Source organism: Oryctolagus cuniculus, chromosome 21 (genome assembly GCF_964237555.1).
Source record: "Oryctolagus cuniculus chromosome 21, mOryCun1.1, whole genome shotgun sequence".
Lineage (NCBI taxonomy): Eukaryota > Metazoa > Chordata > Mammalia > Lagomorpha > Leporidae > Oryctolagus > Oryctolagus cuniculus.
In genome coordinates this window covers 22,840,813-22,858,836 of record NC_091452.1, presented here as the reverse complement: position 1 = coordinate 22,858,836, position 18,024 = coordinate 22,840,813, and the positions used below count along the sequence as shown (strand labels likewise).

At 57.9% G+C, this 18,024-nt stretch overlaps 1 protein-coding gene across 1 annotated transcript; it reads right to left on the bottom strand.

The window, feature by feature from the left end:
• Positions 1–323: 323 nt before the first annotated feature.
• Positions 324–9,226, bottom strand: NEFH (neurofilament heavy chain). Its single transcript, XM_051826477.2, has 4 exons — positions 8,296–9,226; positions 5,975–6,174; positions 4,980–5,104; positions 324–2,917 (listed from the first exon to the last, which is right to left on the bottom strand). Exons 1-4 carry the CDS (start codon positions 9,164–9,166, stop codon positions 919–921), a joined length of 3,195 nt encoding a protein of 1,064 aa, XP_051682437.2. The 5' UTR covers positions 9,167–9,226; the 3' UTR covers positions 324–918.
• Positions 9,227–18,024: the final 8,798 nt, after the last annotated feature.

Genomic DNA, 18,024 nt, shown 5'->3' with positions numbered 1-18,024 from the left:
GATTCAGTGGCCCAGGGTGGGGCCAAGCAGTGTGCAGGTTTCTAAGGCCGCCAGGTGATTGGTGATGATGAAGGCAGTCCATGGACCCCCACACGACTGGCCACCTGTCCGCAGATCCTAACATTAAAGCACCTGCCATTTTGTCTGGCACACGGTTTGGGTCCAGGAAACAGCACCAGAGAGGCCATGCATCTGGTCCCAGACCCACAAGCACACTCTGAAGGTCACTTAGTCCCTCGCCATCTTAGGTGCGACGTCTAGAGCCCTCTCCATCCCAGCCCCCAGTGCCCCCAAGGGAAGAGAATGAAAGATGGCAGCAGCACTTCCATGTTATAAGCACTTGGTTTTATTGCACAGAAGCAATTGAAAGTGAACTCCAGTGGAAAGTGCGCCCTGGCTTGGTTCGGTGGCCACAGCCCAGCCCCACCTGCTCCAGCTCTTCCAGGACAGAGAGCTCGGGGTGAGGGCTTGACCACTGTTTTGGAAAACAGAAGGCATTCGGGAGTAGGTTAAGACATCTCAAGCGTAATGCATGTCTAACTGCTCGTTCGTTACTGCGGTCATCAGTCAGTTGTACATACAGGAAATAAATGCACTTATTTGGAAAGGAGGTGGGGCAGTTTGTGTCAAGTGTTTACGTGTGGCATTCGGCGTACATCACATTCGGCTACATAAGCTATCATAACATAATTGTCCATCGCCTAGGGAGGGTTGGGATGTGGGTGTCGGCGCCCTCTCGCTAACATGTCGCTAACAGAAATTCCTGTTTGGCAAAGGAGGGCCCGTCGTCTAAGCAGAGTTTCTTCTTACATAAAGAAAAGGGAGGAGGGAAGGGAAATTCCTTACACCGGCCCTTGAGTTCCAGGACCACCCTCCCCCCGAGTCTTTGGCTGCTCTGGGACGTCCCTTCTTCCCGCTCTATTTCTCCCCCTTGGCGGCCTTGTCTTCTGTGGCTTTCTCCGGAGGCCTGCTATCTTTCTGGTCCGTGCTGGAGGATTTCTCTGCCTTCTCCGTCTTGGGTTTGCTGGGCTCTTTTGAGAGGGCCTTGTCATCCTCCTTGGCCTTGGCCTCCGTCTTGGGTTTCTCCTCGGGCTTCCTGGCCTCCTCCTTGGCTTCCTTCTTCACCGGGGCTGCGGGGGTCTCCTCCTTCTTTGGCTTCTCGGGCTCCTTCTCTGTGGGTTTGCTGGGTTCTTTGGCCTTGGCATCCTCCGGCTCCTTCTTGGCCACCTCCGTCTTCTCTTTGGGTTTAGCCTCCTCCTTCCCCTCCATCTTGGCAGGAGCTGCTTTTTTCTTATCTTCAGCCTCGTCCTTCTTGGCTTCAGCTGTAGATTCTTTGGGCTTTTCTACAGCAGGCTTTGGGGCCTCCTTCTTGGGTGCCTCGTCTTTCTTGCTGTCCTTCTCCACTTTCGGTGGGGCGGGGGCTGTCTCCTCCACCTTCTTTGGGGGCTCTTTGACTTTCACCTCCTCCTTCTTGGGGGTCTCCTTCTCTGGGGACTTGGCCTCCTCCTTCACTGGGGACTTGGCCTTCTCGGGGGACTTGGCCTCCTCCTTCACTGGGGACTTGGCCTTCTCGGGGGACTTGGCCTCCTCCTTCACTGGGGACTTGGCCTTCTCAGGGGACTTGGCCTTCTCGGGGGACTTGGCCTCCTCCTTCACTGGGGACTTGGCCTTCTCAGGGGACTTGGCCTCCTCCTTCACTGGGGACTTGGCCTTCTCGGGGGACTTGGCCTCCTCCTTCACTGGGGACTTGGCCTTCTCAGGGGACTTGGCCTCTTCCTTCACTGGAGACTTGGCCTTCTCGGGGGACTTGGCCTCCTCCTTCACTGGAGACTTGGCCTTCTCGGGGGACTTGGCCTCTTCTTTCACTGGGGACTTGGCCTTCTCGGGGGATTTGGCCTCGGCTGGAGATTTGACTTCAACTGGGGACTTGGCCTTCTCGGGGGACTTGGCCTTCTCAGGGGACTTGGCCTCGGCTGGAGACTTGGCCTCTTCCTTCTCTGGGGACTTGGCCTTCTCGGGGGACTTGGCCTCTTCTTTCACTGGGGACTTGGCCTCGGCTGGAGACTTGGCCTTCTCAGGGGACTTGGCCTCTTCTTTCACGGGGGACTTGGCCTTCTCGGGGGACTTGGCCTCGGCTGGAGACTTGGCCTCTTCCTTCACTGGGGACTTGGCCTTCTCGGGGGACTTGGCCTCCTCCTTCACTGGGGACTTGGCCTTCTCGGGGGATTTGGCTTCGGCTGGTGACTTGGCCTTCTCGGGGGACTTGGCCTCAGCTGGGGATTTGGCCTCGGCTGGAGATTTGACTTCAACTGGGGACTTGGCCTTCTCAGGGGACTTGGCCTCCTCCTTCACTGGGGACTTGGCCTTCTCGGGGGACTTGGCCTCGGCTGGGGACTTGGCTTTCTCGGGGGACTTGGCCTCGGCTGGAGATTTGGCCTCTTCTTTCACTGGGGACTTGGCCTTCTCGGGGGACTTGGCCTCTTCTTTCACTGGGGACTTGGCCTTCTCGGGGGACTTGGCCTCGGCTGGGGACTTGGCCTCGGCTGGGGATTTGGCCTCGGCTGGAGACTTGGCCTCTTCTTTCACTGGGGACTTGGCCTCGGCTGGGGACTTGGCCTCCTCTTCCGGGGATGCAGCCCCTCCTTCTGTGGGAGACTTGGCTTCTTCCTCCTCTCCCCCTTCTTCCTCTTTGGCCTCTTTCTCTTCCTCCTCAGTCACTTCCTCGGTGACCTGGATCTCCTCTGTCTGCTCCTCCACTATCACCGTCTCCTTCTCTGACTTTTCTACCATCTTGACTTTCTCTTCGCTCTTGACCTTTATGTGAGTGGACGTGGAAGGGATTTTGGGGAGTCCTTCTGGAAGGGAGAAAGGAATGGGGCCAAAGCCAATGCGACACTCTTCGCCTTCCAGGAGTTTTCTGCGGAATGAATAATGGGACACATCATTGTTAACTCAGGCAGATTCCCTGGCTTGGGGTCTGGATGACCCTGAAGCTCAGTGACAGAAGCAATGTGACTGAACAGTGGGCACTCTGAGAATGGAGAATGTCACTTAGCAAATCATCCCAGGGACCGCCCAGAACCATACCCCAGTGAGGCTGCTCCTGTTTAATACAGCAAGCCTGCAACTTATTAAATAAAACACTCCTCCTTCCCCAAGAAAAACAGCCCACAGGGGCCAGTTCTGTGGCATAGTAGGCTAAGCCTCCTCCTGGGGCTTCAGCATCCCATATAGGTGCCGGTTGGTGTCCCGGCTGCTCCACTTCTGATCCAGCTCTCTACCTATGGCCTAGGAAGGCCCAAGTGCTTGGGCCCTTGTACTCACATGGGAGACCCAGAAGAAGCTCCAGGTTCCTGGCTTCAGTTGGCCCTGCTCTGACCATTGCAGCCATTTGGGGAGTGAACCAGTGGATGGAAGGCTGTTCTCTCTCTCTCACTGTAACTCTGCCTCTCAGGTAAATAAATAAATAAATCTTAAAAACAAAAGGCCCACAGAAGTTACATTTATTGTCCTTCAACTAAATGTTATTCAGGAGATAGCTGGATCCTAAGCAAATAATTCTGCATTTATAAATTTGGGTTTAAGAGATCCTAGAGGGGGCCAACTAGCATTGTAGCACAGCAGGTTAATCCACTGCCTGCAACACTGGCATCCCATATGGGCATCAGTTCAAGTCCTGGCTGCTCCACTTCCAATCCAGCTCCCTGCTGTGAGCTGGGAAAGCAGAAGATGGCCCCAGTGCTTGGGCCCCTGCACCCATGTGGAAGACCCAGATGGAGTTCCAGTCTCCTGGCCTCAGCCTGGCCCAGCCATGGCCGTTTGAGGAATGAACTAGCAGATGGATGGTCTCTTCCTCTCTCTGTAACTCTGCCTTACCAAATACATAAATCTTTTTTTTAAGAGATCCTAGAATTTTTGCACTTGAATTTCAAGATCCTCCTTTGACCTTCTGTTGTCATTCTTTGTGTTTTAGGAATAGGATGATGGCAGCAGTTTCTTCTCCTGGCTTTGCTACTTGTTACATGAGTGACCTTGGCCAAGCCCCTCAAACTCTTTCAGCCTCAGTTTGCTCGCAGAGGCCCTGCCTCAGGGATTATTTCAGTGACCTAATGAATAGGAAGGACTGAAGCCCGTAGGTCAGCCCACGGACCAGCGCTTCCCGAGCTGAGTGGTGTACGAATCACCTGTGGCTCTCAACGCACAGGCCTGGGGGAGGGCCCTCATCCGCCTTTCTCCCAAGCTCCTACCTGACACCAGCGACTGGGGTGGCCAGATTACAGACCAGAGCCAAGGGGGGAAAGCCGACAGCCGGCAGTCAGCAAGAGGGACAGATCCTCGTGGGGTCAGCCCTGCTCAGCTGGGTCGACTCGGTCTTGGGGACTGGCTTCCGCAGAGCTCTCACGAACCGAGGGCTCTGGGACAGCCCCGGAGTCCCTGCATCGCCTGGGTCGGCTTGCAGACAGGTAGCTCGGCATCCCCAGCAGCCCGCGGCGGGGGCCTGTGGTCCCCACGTCTCTTGCTTCCCCAGAGCACAAATGTCCGGGGAGTGAGGAGACCTCCAAAAGCAGCCTTCTGGCTCGCTGGAGAGGGGAGGGGGGAGCTTGAACCTGCTAAGTCCCTGTCAGCGTGCCGCTGAGTCACTCCAGACTTTTTGTCTGCAGGAAGGCCACCAGGGCTGAGGGGAAGGGAGAAGGGAGAGGTACCGTTAACGGAGGTGGCGTCTGGGATCACGGAAACAGTTCTGGGGATGGATGGCAGAGCCGGCTGCACGACATCGTGAATGCCACTGAGTCATTAAAACGGTAATGTGGGCAATTTTATGTTATTTGTATCTGACCACAATTTTTTTTAAAAAGTGACTTCTCTCTAAGATAGACAGGCTGCCTGAATGGGGGCCTGAAAAACCCCAGCTTAGACCCTCTGTAGAACGCAAGGGCTCTCTCCCTCTGGGTGCCCTGGGAGCCCCTGGCCCCGCTCACCTGTAAGCAGCGATCTCGATGTCCAGGGCCATCTTGACGTTGAGCAGGTCTTGGTATTCCCGGAGCTGGGCTGCCATCTCCCACTTGGTGTTCCTCAGCTCATTGTCCAGCTGCTGAATGGCTTCCTGGGGGTGGGGGGAACAAGAAGTCACAACGTCACAGGCCAGCCGGCGCCTGGCCCTCAGCACTAGGGAAGCCAGGGCCAGCGATGCAAACCACAAGTGGCTCACTGGGGCCAACCTCTCCCCTGCTCAAAGCCATGGGGTCCCTCACTGGTGGGCCTGGAGAATCTGCAGCAAAAGCCCCTCTGTGTGTTACCATCCCAGCCTGGAGAAAGGTCTGGAATGAAACACACCAGACGTCCACCACGGTTAGGGCCAGTCTGGTCAGTGGGAAAATGAGTGAACTTTTAACAGATCTTGTAAGCTTAGCAAATGCTCAGTGAGAGCACGGCCTGTCTGCTGTGGCTCCCCCACCCACCACCACCACCACCAACACACAGGACTTCCCTGGTGCCCACCAGTCAGAGCTTGGTAATAACACACAGGTGCACGTTACACAGGACCTGAACTCCTCCCCTCACACCAGGCTCCCTGGGGCCAGTCTGGTTTGTATTTTTTCCTCCTCTTTTTTCTTTCCCCCTCTATTTCCTAGTTTTCTCTAATCGCCATGTATTATTTGCACCATTTGTCTTTCACAGGAGCAACCTGCCAAGGTCTCCCCCAGGTGCCCCACAGGTCGTGTTCACCCAGTGCCCCACTGAGACCACAGCGTGTTCACGCTCATCTCCCTTAAACTTTGCTGGCTCCTGGCCCTGCACAGCCCTGGAAAGCAGGCGCTGCAGAGAAGGAATTCAGCGTCAGAGAGGCAGGTGACCTTCCTGGGGTCACACAGCCAGGAAGTATGTCTGCCTGCACAGTCTTAACAGCTCCGCTCAGAGAGAGGCAGTGACTTGTTCAGGGTCACCCAACCAGCGGAGGGAGCGGCCTGCTCACCTGGTAGGAGGCAATGTCGGCCTGGTGACGGTCCTCCAGCTCCGAGCGCTGCCTCTCCAGCGACTCCTTGGTGCTTTTCAGAGCCTCCAGCTCTGTGGTCCTGGCCTGCAGCTGACGCCGGTACTCCGTTATCTCCTCCTGCGCGGTGCGCATGGCGTCTGTGTTGACCTTGGCTGCCTCCGACAGTCGGTCCAGCCTCACTGGGGCAGAAGGGGGCACAGCACAGAGTCAGACAGGCCTGGATTGGAGTTCCAGTGCCCAGACTGAGACGGTGACACACAAGGGTTGAAGACTTACTGGGTGCCAGATAGCATACTCGGTACTTAATTCAACCTATCCTTCGAGACAAGCAAATGACTGCTGCCCGAGGCTGGGGAGAAGCAGAGCAGGGTTGCAAACCTAGTGTCTCTCTGGTTTCAAGGGTCAGACTCTTCCTCCTCCTCCCAGCATGGGATTCATAATCCCCCAGGGACAGAGGAACCCCCAGCTCTGGTCCTTAGGCTTGGTCCAGCTCCCCAGCAAGAGGCTGGCGGTGCTAGGTGTTCCCAGGCGAGACCTGGCCCAGGGGCCTGAAATCTGAGCTCAAGGTTGGACGCTGTGGCTGAAGCCCGTGGCCTTTAGAAGTGGGAGGACTGGAGCTGGTGTTGTCGTGAGCAGGGGACAGCCACTGCCTGCAATACCAGCATCCCCTATAGGTGCTGGTTCAAGTCTCGACTGCTCTACTTACTATCCAGCTCCCTGCTAACGGCCTGGGAAGGGAGCAGAGGACAGTCTGGGTGCTTGGGCCCCTGCCACTCACATGGGAGACGCAGATGAAGCTTCTGGCTCTTGGCTTTGGCTCAGCCCAGCCCTGGCTGTTACAGCCATTTGGGGAGTGCGCCAGCAGATGGGAGCTCGCCCTCTCTAAGTCTGACTTCCAAATAAATAATAAATAAATAAATAAAAACCCTGAGCAGCGAGGTCAGCACGTAGCCAGGGTCCCTTCTGCAGAGCCCAAGGTCACTGCAGAGGCCGAGGCTCCTGGGCCAGCCTGCCATCCCGTCCTCCACCAGACGGCACAGCGGCCCCCTGAGCCCATGGTGGCCACACCCTGGCTCCTGCTTCCCAGACGACCCTGGGGTGGGTGGGGGTGGGCAGGAGGAGTCTGGAGACTGGTCTACACCTCCTGAATGCCCAGACAGGGGCGTTCAGGGCCCGAGTCTTGCTGGTGATGAGGAAGGAGGGAAGGCAGCTGGGTGGGCCAGGAGTCCTGGGACGGCCTGCCTGTGTGAAGGGCAAACCCAAGAGGGCAAAGAGGTTTGCTCGGGGAGTGGCCTTGCCGCAGAGACCGGGAGGGCACAGTTCTGCTGCTGCAGAGATACAAAGGGCACAGGAAGAGGCGTTCATCCCAATCCGGGCGCGCTGGGGCTCCCTGCTACGGACGGCCAAGCCCTCGGCACCGTCCGGGGGGCGAGGAGTCTCATCTACCATGGGCCACAGGTGCATCTGAGAACTGCCTAGCCTGTGCCCTCTCTCCACAGGACAATGCGGTTTTTCAGGACCCCACTCCATCCCCAAGGTGAAAGAAGCCCAGATGGGTTCCTTCAACCCAAAAAGAAATGGAAAGCAGGGAGGGCGAGTGTCGCTCAAGGTCACCCTGCAGCTGCTGGGCACAGCTTCAGTGCTGACTCAGGGCTGCGCTGAACTTGGGGGAGGAGGACGCGCTGGAGGGGCTCCCAGCGTCCCTGGAGGAGACAGGGGAGACCCACTAGCCCACAGGCCACCAGCCCAGCCCAGGGCAGCAAGTGCTGTGGCAACGGTCCCCCCCCCCCCCCCCCCCCCGGGAAGAAAGCCTGTAAAAACTGCCCCACCCCTTTCATCCCGCCCTGCAGATTAAGGAGAGGGTGTCAAGCGGTGAGTGGGTAGGGGTAGCCCAGGGGACCCGGCAGGCTGCAGGACAGAGGCGAGGGCAGCGCCGCTTCCCAGGGCAAAGGGCCCCCACTGCTCGCGGACCAGAAGCCCGCGCGGCTTTGGGGTTGCAGAGACGGACCTCGGAGAGAGGGGCTGCCTAAGCTCAGGTGCAGAGCAGAGGGCTCCGAAATTGACCGAGAATCTGGAGGACAAGCGAAAGGGAGCCCGGAGTCGGGGGTGTTCCACAAGAAACCCCGCGTGAACCCGCTATTCAGCTAGGGCGCATGCACTTTGCACAGGGAAGCAAGGAGCTGACCAACTCCACAGGGGCGCAGCTGCGCCCCGTGGTCCCTCCGCCCTGCCGCTCGCTGCTGAGTCAGCAGGGGGCGCCCCCGCCACCGCCCCCCCAACCCCACCGCGCGCATGCGCACCTCGGAACCACTCCTCGGACTGCAGCGTGCTCTGCACCGCGTGGCCTTCGAGTTGCGCGCGGATCTCGCGCAGAGCCGACGTCACGTCGCACTTGAGGGCGTCGCGCGCCTCGGCCTGCGCCTGCGCCTGCGCGGCGCCGCAGCCCTGGATCTGGCCGAGCAGCTCGCCCACCTCCTCCTGGTGGTGGCGCCGCAGGTAGCCGCACTCCTCCTGCAGCGCCTGCGCCTTCTTCTGCAGCTCCGCCCGCGCCGCCTCGGCCTCCTGCGCAAAGCGGGAGAGCGCGCGGGCCGCCGCCTCTGCCTCCTCGCGCTGCCGGGCCTCGTCGTCGAGGCGCTGGCGCACGTGCGCGATGTCCTCCAGCAGGTGCTCCTGCTCCAGGCGCAGCTGGCCGCGCGCCGCGCCCAGGCGCAGCACGGCGCCGCGCATCTCGCGCACCTCGCGCTCGTACAGCTCGCCCATGGCGGCGCGGCCGGCCTGCTGCTGCCGCAGCGCCGCCGCCTCGCCCTCCAGGCTGCGGTTGTGCGCCTCGAGCTGCCGCACCTTGTCGATGTAGCCGGCGAAGCGGTCGTTCAGCGCCTGCAGCTGCTCCTTCTCGCTGCGCGCAGCAGCCGCCGCCACCACGCAGCCCTCCGGCCCGTTGCTCAGCGTGTCGAGCGAGTCAGTGCTCGAGGCGGCGCCGGCGCCGCGGAAGCGGCTGGGTGAGGCGGACACGGAGCTCACGGAGGTCCGAGCCCATGAGTGGAAGCCGCTGGAGGAGCCGGTCGCCGAGCGCGTGCTGCCCTTGCGGGACAGCGCATAGTGCAGGCTGCCGCCCCCGTGCAGCGACGCGAACGGGGCGCCCAGCAGCGCGTCCGCGCCGCCGAAGCTCATCGTGGCCGGAGCAGGTGCGGGGCCGGGACGGGGCGGGAGGCACTGCGGCAGCACCGGGACGCCGGCCCTTTTATAGCGGCCGCGGCCCCGGTCCAGCCCCTAGGCAGTGGGGGTGGGGAGGCGGGCCCCGCCCTCTGCACCTCCTCCCCCGCGGCCCCGGGCCGACCGGCAGCGCCGCATTGAGAGGGGCGGGGCGGGGGCACCGCGGAGAGTAGGGGAGCCGACGCAGCGTCAGAGGGGCGCCCCACTGCGAGCCGGGGACTTCCGGAGTGGGGACCGGTGTGGACCTTTTTGAGTACGGGTCGGGCGACCCTGCAAGTGTGTTCGGAGTAAGAGAGGACCCGGTAGGGGGTCGGGGCAGGCTGTCCTTGGGATAGAGCGATGGAAGACTGGCGTGGTCAGGAAGGGGAGGGGACGCCGCCGGGCAGGGGACACAAGGTTTCCTGATAGTTAGAGACCCTCGGTGTACGGTGTGCAGAGACACTATAGCCGGCCTGGAACATGAGAGAGAGGCCATCCTGAATGGGAGCGTGGTGGCTACTATGGAGGATGGATAGCCCTCACTCTGCCCCCCATCAGAGGTACAGTGTTCCCCTAACAGCTAGTGTGGCCACCAGGAGAGCGCAAGAAACTCCCGCCAAAGGGGCACCTGGAGTTGGGAAGGAAGGTAAGACTACCTCGAAGGGAGTATGGGAGACACTGCAGAGGATGGTGGGGGGGTCCCAGTTGTGGGGGGGCACAGAGATCTGCACAGTCTGCAGTGGCCCCCAAGGTGGAAAATGGGGCACTTTGCAACCAGCCTCAGTGAAGGGCAGAGCAGGGGAACCAAGGCCCAGAACCTGGAGTGGGGGTGCTGTGGGGGACTGGGCCTGCAAGGTGGAGAGCTGGCCTCTGTGCCCTGTGGGGGCAGGTGCGGGTTCTGCACCCCTGAGGCCTCTCTGCAGTTTGTTAGCAGGGTGACCTTGGACAAGCTGTGCCCTACAGTGATGGGGTCTTGCCCCAGGGACAGGCTGCAGCCCTAGACCCCCAACTGTCCCACTTTAGGGAGGGGAGCCCACAAGTTGCCTGGAGACCTGGCAGCGGCTCCCCCACAACTAGTAAGACCGACTTCCTCTCTCCCCTCTCCACCTCAGCTTCTACTTGTCACCCTCTTCCCCCGCCCCCACCGACAGGGCACAAGCCAGCTCCCCAAAAGACATCCCCTCTAGTCCCTGGGGAAGCGGTGAGATGCTTCCGGGTGCCAGAGTCCCTCATCCCCCATGAGCCCTAATGGGAGATTGGGCAGCAAACGGGTCCCTGATAACTGGGGGTCCAGGTAACTGCTGTGTTACTTGGCTCTCTCTCTCTAGGTGCTGGCTCATGTCGGATGCCTGGGGTGTGGGGGCGGCGCTGCGGCTGGTGCTTCAGCACCGCGGACAGAGACTCCTCTTCTTGGCAAGAAAGGGGTTAACTTCTGCCTTTAGCTTGGGGGGAGGGGAGGGAAGCCTGCTGACTCTTCCTTGCAGGACCCCAGAGTTCTGCAGATGCGGAACTGCGGTGGGGGTGGGGTGGGGCTGAGTGACCCAGAAGGATCGCCCAGTGAGCCACCGACCCACCCAGGTCTTGCTGGTAGGGCTCCTCATTCTCTGTGAAGTTTTCCCCCGACTTGGGATGTCCGGTTCCTTTGAAAAGAACCCCATAAATACCAGAAGCCCTAAGACCCCAGGGAAGTCAGTGTAGACTCCCCTCCCAGATTTGAACCTCTCCCAGGCCATTATCATGACCTCTACTATGCCTCCCCCTCCACTTTACTCTGGTTTTCCTTCTGTGGGAGCCCCAGGAAAGCCCCCTGCCAGTTCCTCTCTGTTTGCCCTCTGCCCTGTTCCCAGCCCCTTGGTTCTGTGCAGACCCTCCTGGCTGGGGACTGAATGGTGCTGTCCCTTTAACCACGTTTTACTGGAAGGGGAGTGTGCTGGAGGGAGGGGGCAGGGGAAGGGAGTTTCTGGTTTTGCTTGAGGAAGCAGAGCATGATGAAGCATTTTCCTCGGCTTAAAGACCCAGTCATGCTCCAGGCGGCAGGGGCCCAGGGGCTGCTTTGCAGTAGTGCTGGGAGGGTGAGCTGAGTAGCTGATCGGAGGGCCCTGGGAGAGGCATTCAGGGGGCCTGGGCAGGACTTTCATTTATTTTTGAGAATAAATATCATCTTGAGAACAAACAGCTCCCATTTATTTTTCATGCTACTTGGAATTTTGCCACGAGAGCCTATTCCTTTGGGCACTTTCAGTCTGCAGAATGCAGATACTGTTCTCTGGGTGTGGGAAGGCTGACAGACAGCTGACAGCAGGGAGGGACAGTGGGAGGGGCAGCGGTAAAAGATGGGGACAAGGTGGATTCTGTTGGGGCCAGGGGGTCATAGCCATCCAACTGTAGCCTGTGGACTCCAAGAAGCCTGGCTCATGGGAGTAGAAAAATGGCAGGAGGGCTTGAGCCTTGAGGTCAGCCCCCAGAGCACCCTTCATTCTCACCTCCAGGAGCGATTCTTGGCCTCTTTCACCCCCCGCCCTCCATTTAGTTAATTATCCCCTCTTGGGTGTCTTCATGGTCCCCGGTGCTAATCTATGGCATTGCACTTTCAGTTGTGGTGTTTGTGATGAGTGAATGAATCCCATCGAGCTAAACTTGTGGTCCTAAGGGGACTAAGAATGGTTCTGCCCTGAGTCCTTGGACCGAGTCACTCTCTCCTTGTTCCCTGTGAGGAGAGCCACGTTGTCACTCACTCACTACCCACCAAATGCTTATGGAGCAGCTGTTAGTTGACAGGCATGCACTACACACTGAGGTTGTAGAACCTCGTACACCCCCAGAATTGTCTCCTCGCCGGGACAAGGATTCTCAAGTTCCTTCCGGATCCCGCCCAGCAGTTCCCAGAACACCTTCAGGGTGATAGTAAGTGTCCTCCAAAAGAGAGAAGAGCGAGTTTCAAGACCAGAGGGCTTAAACAGGGTTCTTGGAGCTGATCTTCCTGGAGCCGGTGCTGAGCACTGAGTATGCTGAGCTGCCCAAACCTACTTGTCCTCGGGGGCTTCTTGCTTCCAGTGTCTCCAGAATAAGGGTCCCGTGGCCTGAAGCGGAGGACCCACTTAGAATCTGGTCTCAGCTTCTGCTGTCCTGGAGCTGCCATCTGGGCTCCTCTGAACAAAAAAAGCTGGTGCTTTTGCAGGGAAAAAGATAAATCAGTGAAACTGTGAACATCTCCCAGGCGGTGCTGTCACTCCATTCATACGGCACCTGTGCTGAGTGCTGGGAACTCAAACGAGTGGGGCTCCTGTGAGAGCATCCCTCCCTCAGGTACAGCAGGGGGAATCCAGCCACCACCATCTCCTTGGGACCTCCACAAACCTTACTCACTAGGCAAGGGTCATTGTCCCTATTTTATAAACAAGTAAGAAGGCCAGAGTGAAGACATGGTCTGCCTGGTGTCTCAGGTCATCCAGTCCTAAGTTGGTTCTGGATGTAGACGATGGAAACTTGTTTATCTTGCTCAGTAGGGGCTCAGGTAATCTGAGGCTGGAGAGATGATAGGGAACCACAGAGGGGACCAGCAGCTCCCTGGGGCTGATAGTTTTGGGGTCTGGTCTCTGACAGGTTGCCCAGCCGAGAGTTCCCATGACCTATGAGCCAGCACTTCTTGGCTGGACACCCTACACCACAATGTCACCTCCGTGGGGACATCGTTTGGGGTGTGTCTTGGCTGAACTCATTCTTTTCCCACTTTCTTTTTTTCTCTGTAGAATTTTGCCTTCTCTAACACGCCACTGTGTGTCTTACTTATCCTGCCTTCTCCCATGCAGACGCAGGCTTCCTAAGGGCGTAGTGTTGTGTCTGAAGTGTTCTCTGATTTCCCTGGCACTTGCAATGCTGACTGGCCTGCAGTAGGTGCTTAACAAGGAGTTGTAGGAGGACTGAGAGGCTCTGCCTGAGAGGCTGTTGGTCGCCCGCACATTTCAGCACCGGGCATTTGGACAGCTCCCAGCCGGCTCTGCCTTGGAGGGAGGCGTGCTGGAGAAAGTGGGCTTGCAGATGTGGCCCCCACTCCCAGGCCTGGAGCCCCACAGCTCAGCTGTGTGGTCGGCCACCTTCACTGGGGCTCAACGCCTGCCCCCTCCATTGCCTGCAAACTCACGATGCTCCTAGTATGGCCTTTCCTTTTCGAGTTCAGCAAATTCTGTCTCCCAATTCTTGCCTCCCTTCCGCTCTGCATTCTTGTCTCTCCTCCCTCCACTTCAGGCCCCTTCCCCTCTCCCCTCCTCCTTCTGTCCTGTCCCTCCTTTCTCCAGTTTCTCTGTCCTTGTCCCCTCCACCTCCTCCTCCTCCCCCTCCGTAGAGACGCCCTCTTTCTGCCAAGCTTGGACCTGACTTAGAGTAAAGGGAAGGCGGCCTCCTCGCCCCATTGCCTGAACTACGTGCCGTTTTGCATAAGCCTCCCCCTCCCGGGTTCCACCCACAGTCTCAGCCTCCATGGGACTGCAGCAGCTGATGAAAGACTGCAGCAGGCCTGCCGCCCACCCATCTGCTGCCCTGGGACTGCATTCCGTGGGAGGCTGAATTCTGCCCTGAAGGCCTTGCGTGGGGAAGATGCACAGCCCTATCTCCCTGACTCCAGCTCCTGCTGTGGGCAGTTATGGATGAATGATTCTTGTGCTGTGCTTCCCAAGACTGAGAGGGATGATATTGTTACTGGTTAATGGCAGGGTTCTTGTCTTCATGCGAGAAATTCAGGTGTGAGACAGAGCAGTGGAAAGTAAAGTAGCAAAGTTTATTAGGGCAGGGACATCTGTAAGAACGGATGGGCACCTCTCCAGACAGGACCTGAGAGGGAGTGCCCAGTGGCTCAGACTGGGGGAGAGCGAGGTTACATGGTTGAGTGGAGAGAGTACACCTGGGCAGGCAGGCAGGCAGGTGGGCAACTCAGCATAGAGGCAGCGGGCTGAGCGCGCAGTCCCAGTCCGGTTGAGGCCGGGGGGGGGGGGGAGTTAAGAAGATGGGTCTTTGTCTTCACACATCTCCTGAAACAAAGGATTTTATGGATTTAAATATTAAGAAGCTCCTATCTGAGTTTTCCCCTGAAGGTATCAGACAGGAGGAGTCAGGATCCGGAGCAGGGTATTTGAAATGCAGACACTGGGCTGCATCTGGAAGATTTGTCAGGCAGAAGGGGTGGGGACCTCCACCTGGCAGCTTACCGGGTAGAAGGGGGCAGGGCAGGATGCGAATACTGGGCTGCCCCTGAAACGTTATCGGGATGACTTTGAGATGTCACGTACACATAAGCTCATATCTGACTTCCTACCTGACCATATCACTGGTCTTTCCAAGGGGGACCTTCTATCCAGATTGAGTGGGACTTGTAGATTCCAGGCACCCTTGTGCCCAGAGCGAGCCCTAAGTGACAATGGGAGTAAAGGCTCTGGGGCTAAGGAAGGGGAGAAACGCCTCTACTTTTGACCCTGACCCCTCTCATGCCTGTGACCCTATGAAGTAGATATGGTTACTATCCCCAGTTCATACTTTGAGAAATGAAAGCTCAGAGAGGTGGGGTAACTTTCTCCAGGTTGCACAGCTAGTAAGTGCTGGAGCTGGGATTCAAAGCCAGGTCTGATGGGCTCTGCAGAGGGTACACTCTAGCCGGACCCAGCACTTTCCCGACTCCATCCTGGTTGGCCAGGGGTTCCTTCTGGCACCTTGGTGAATGCAAGAGGGGTTGAGAATAATTGGCTCTAGGTTGTTTTTTCCAGGTTCTGGTGTTTTCTCTGGGTTGTCTTGGAAGGGGAAGGCTTCCCAAGCAGTATAGTCAGGAAGTTAAATTGATTGTGGGGTCAGCTTTCTGGATGACCCAGGCCAGCAGGGACAATAAGTAGAAGGGAATTGTGGGATGATGGTTGATACTCATGGTGAAAATTTTGAGTCATCAAGAAAACAGTTGTGGTGGGGCAGTTGTATGGTACAGTGGGTTAAGCCATCACTTGGGACACTCAGGTCCCATATCAGAGTGCCTGGTTTGAGATGTGGCTCCTCCGCTTCTGATCCAGTTCCCTGCTCATGTGCCTCAGAAGCAGTAAATGGTGAGCCAGTACTTGAATTCCTGCCACCCATGTAGGGGACCTGGATGGAGCTCCTGGCTCCTGGCTCCAGCCTGGCCCAGCCCTGGCTGTTGTGGTGATTTAGGGAGTGAACCAGCGAGTGGAAAAATCTCTGCCACTCTGCTTTTCAAATAAATTAAAAAAAAAATTGTGACAGCTTCCATGTGGTGAGCGCCCGCCTACTGTGTTCTGAGCACTTTCACAAGCGCTTTCCAGGTGTGCAGGGTCAGAGGAAGAAAGTGACCTGCCAAGGTCACAGGGCAAGCAGGTGCAAGGACAACAGGGAGGCAGATTGTCTGCCAGAGTGTAAATTGAGATGTGGGGAGAATTTGAAAGGCAGAGTGACAGAGAGGGAGAGAGAAACCTCTGTCCACTGGTTCACTCCCCAAGTGGCCACCATGGCTAGGGCTGGGCTAGGCCTAGAACTGCATCCGGGTCTCCCACATGGGGGGCAGGGGCCCAAGTGCCTGGACCACCCTCCACTGCTTTCCCACACGCATTAGCAGGGAGTTGGATGGAAACAGAGCAGCCAGGACTCCAGCTGGCATTGCAGCATGGGCTGCCAGCATGCTAGCAGCGTCTTAACCTGTCGTACACAGTGCCGGCCCCCCAACGCTTGGATTCTTGATGGTCAGTGTTGGAAGGTGATCGAGGTGTTACTGGGCCCCTGCAAGTGGGCACAGCCCACCCTGCTCAGGGGCAGCCGTTCGCTGGCCTGTCCTCTGCATTCTGTCCCAAGGCAGCAGATGCCAGCATGGAGGAGACCGGCCAAGAAGGTTTCTGAAAGCTCAGCTGCGGCCCTGAGCCAGGAGCTCAGTGCAGACAGAAGCCTGCAGGTGCCCAGAGTGGGCCTGGACTGGGACGCGGTCACCCGTACAGCGCGGGTTCTGCTGGGTGCCTCTGGTGACTTCTGATCTGGGGAGGTTAGTCAGGGAGGAAGGAGGAGGCAGAGCTGACGGAGATCTTGGCTGCGGTGAGGGGAGCTAGTGGAGATAATGTGCTATTACATGATTTACTTTTCTTTGAAGGTGAGAAAGAGGGGCCAGCGCTGTGGTGTAGTAGGTTAAGCCTCCGCCTGTGGCACCGGCATGCCACATGGATGCTGGTTTGAGTCCCAGCTGCTCCTCTTCTGATCCAGCTCTCTGCTGGTGGCCTGGGGAAGCAGTAGAAGATGGCCCAAGCGCTTGGACCCCTGCACTCACTTCGGGGAACCGGAAGAAGCTCCTGGCTTTTGGCTGTGGGTCAGCGCAGTTCCAGCCATTGTGGCCATGTGGGGGAGGGAACCAGCAGATGGAAGACCTCTCTCTGTCTGCAACTCTGCCTCAAATAAATAAAATTCTTTTAAAAAAGGTAGGAAAGGCACAGAGATCTCCCATCTACTGACTCACTTCCCAAACACCTGTAACACCCAGTGCTGGACCAGGCCAAAGCCAGGGGCTGGGAACTCATTGTAGGTCTCCCACCTGGGTAGCAGGGACCCAACTACCTGAGCCGTCACCTGCTGCCATGGGGGGCAAACATCATTTAGCAGGAAGCTGGAATCAGGAACGAGCCAGAACTTGAACTCGGCACTCTAAGAGGGGCTGCGGGCATCCCACGTGGCATCTTAACTGCTACACCAAATGCCCACCCTGTTAGTATGCTTTCTATTAGTTTTTCAAGATGCCATTTAGCCCAGTTAAGCTGCCAGTTAGGATGTCCCCATCCCATATCTGAGTGCCTGGGCTTAATATCTGGCTCTGGCTCCTTGCTAATGCAGACGCTGGGAGGCTGCCCTGGTGGCTCAAGTAGTTGGGTTTCCGTCACCCACGTGGGAGACCTGGGTGGAGCTCTGGGCTCCTGGTGTCAGCCTGGCCCAGCCCTGGCTGTTGCAGGCATTTGGGGAGTGAACTGGCAGACGGATACGCTCTCTCTCTACCTCTCAAATACATTTTTTAAAATATTTACAAATTCTGTTCGGCACTTCTCACCCAAATTTCTGGGCGCACTCAGATGATCGGAGCCGAGTCCCAGGGGGAGCGCCTGAGCTGGTGTCCCTGGAGCAGAAGAGCTGTCTCCGGATGTGGTTCAGGGACCCGCAGGCTCAATGAGTGCCTGCTGTCGAGTCTTCCATGTGCATTATCTCATTTAGATTCCACAACACTGCGAAGCTTTGGTGAGCAACCCGAGGCCTGAAGAGGTTAAGTCACTGGCCAGGCTCTGGTCTGGGATTCTGACGCTGATGGCTGGCGGAGAACCGCCACCTCTCTCCCAGAGCCGCCGTCTTCCTCCACGTTGTCTCGGGCGATGACGGGTGCTGCAGTCCCTGGTGCTTGTGTCTTCTGTCCCCTCCTAGACCGTAGGCCTGCGGGGACAGGGAGTGGTTCTTACACACGGGTGCTCAGGATTTATGTGATGGGTGAACAGACGCGCGAGGCACCCCCTGGACATAAGAATGTTCCCGGGTGGCATCCGAGGAGGGGGCGGGGTGGATGAAGAGCCATGCCTGCTTCTGCCCACCCTCATGAAATTCTTTTAAAATATTCCATTTCCATTTTAATTTGAAAGGCAGAGAGAGGCTGGCATCGTGGCACAGTGGGTTAAGCCTCTGCCTACAACAACAGCAATCCATGTGGGCGCCAGTTCAAGTCCCGGCTGCCCCACTTCTGATCCAGCTCCCTGCTAATGCGCCTGGGAAAGCAGCAGAAGATGGCCCAGGTGCTGGGCCCCTGCACCCACGTGGGAGGCCCGGATGGAGAT

Bases quoted from the DNA above. Each gene is read 5' to 3' on its own strand.
- NEFH (XM_051826477.2), bottom strand. From the start codon at position 9,166: ATGAGCTTCGGCGGCGCGGACGCGCTGCTGGGCGCCCCGTTCGCGTCG. The intron at 6,175-8,295 runs GTGCGCATGCGC...CTTCTGCCCCAG, and splicing joins GTCCGAGGAGTGGTTCCGAG to TGAGGCTGGACCGACTGTCG. The intron at 2,918-4,979 runs GTGAGCGGGGCC...TTCATTCCGCAG, and splicing joins ATCGAGATCGCTGCTTACAG to AAAACTCCTGGAAGGCGAAG.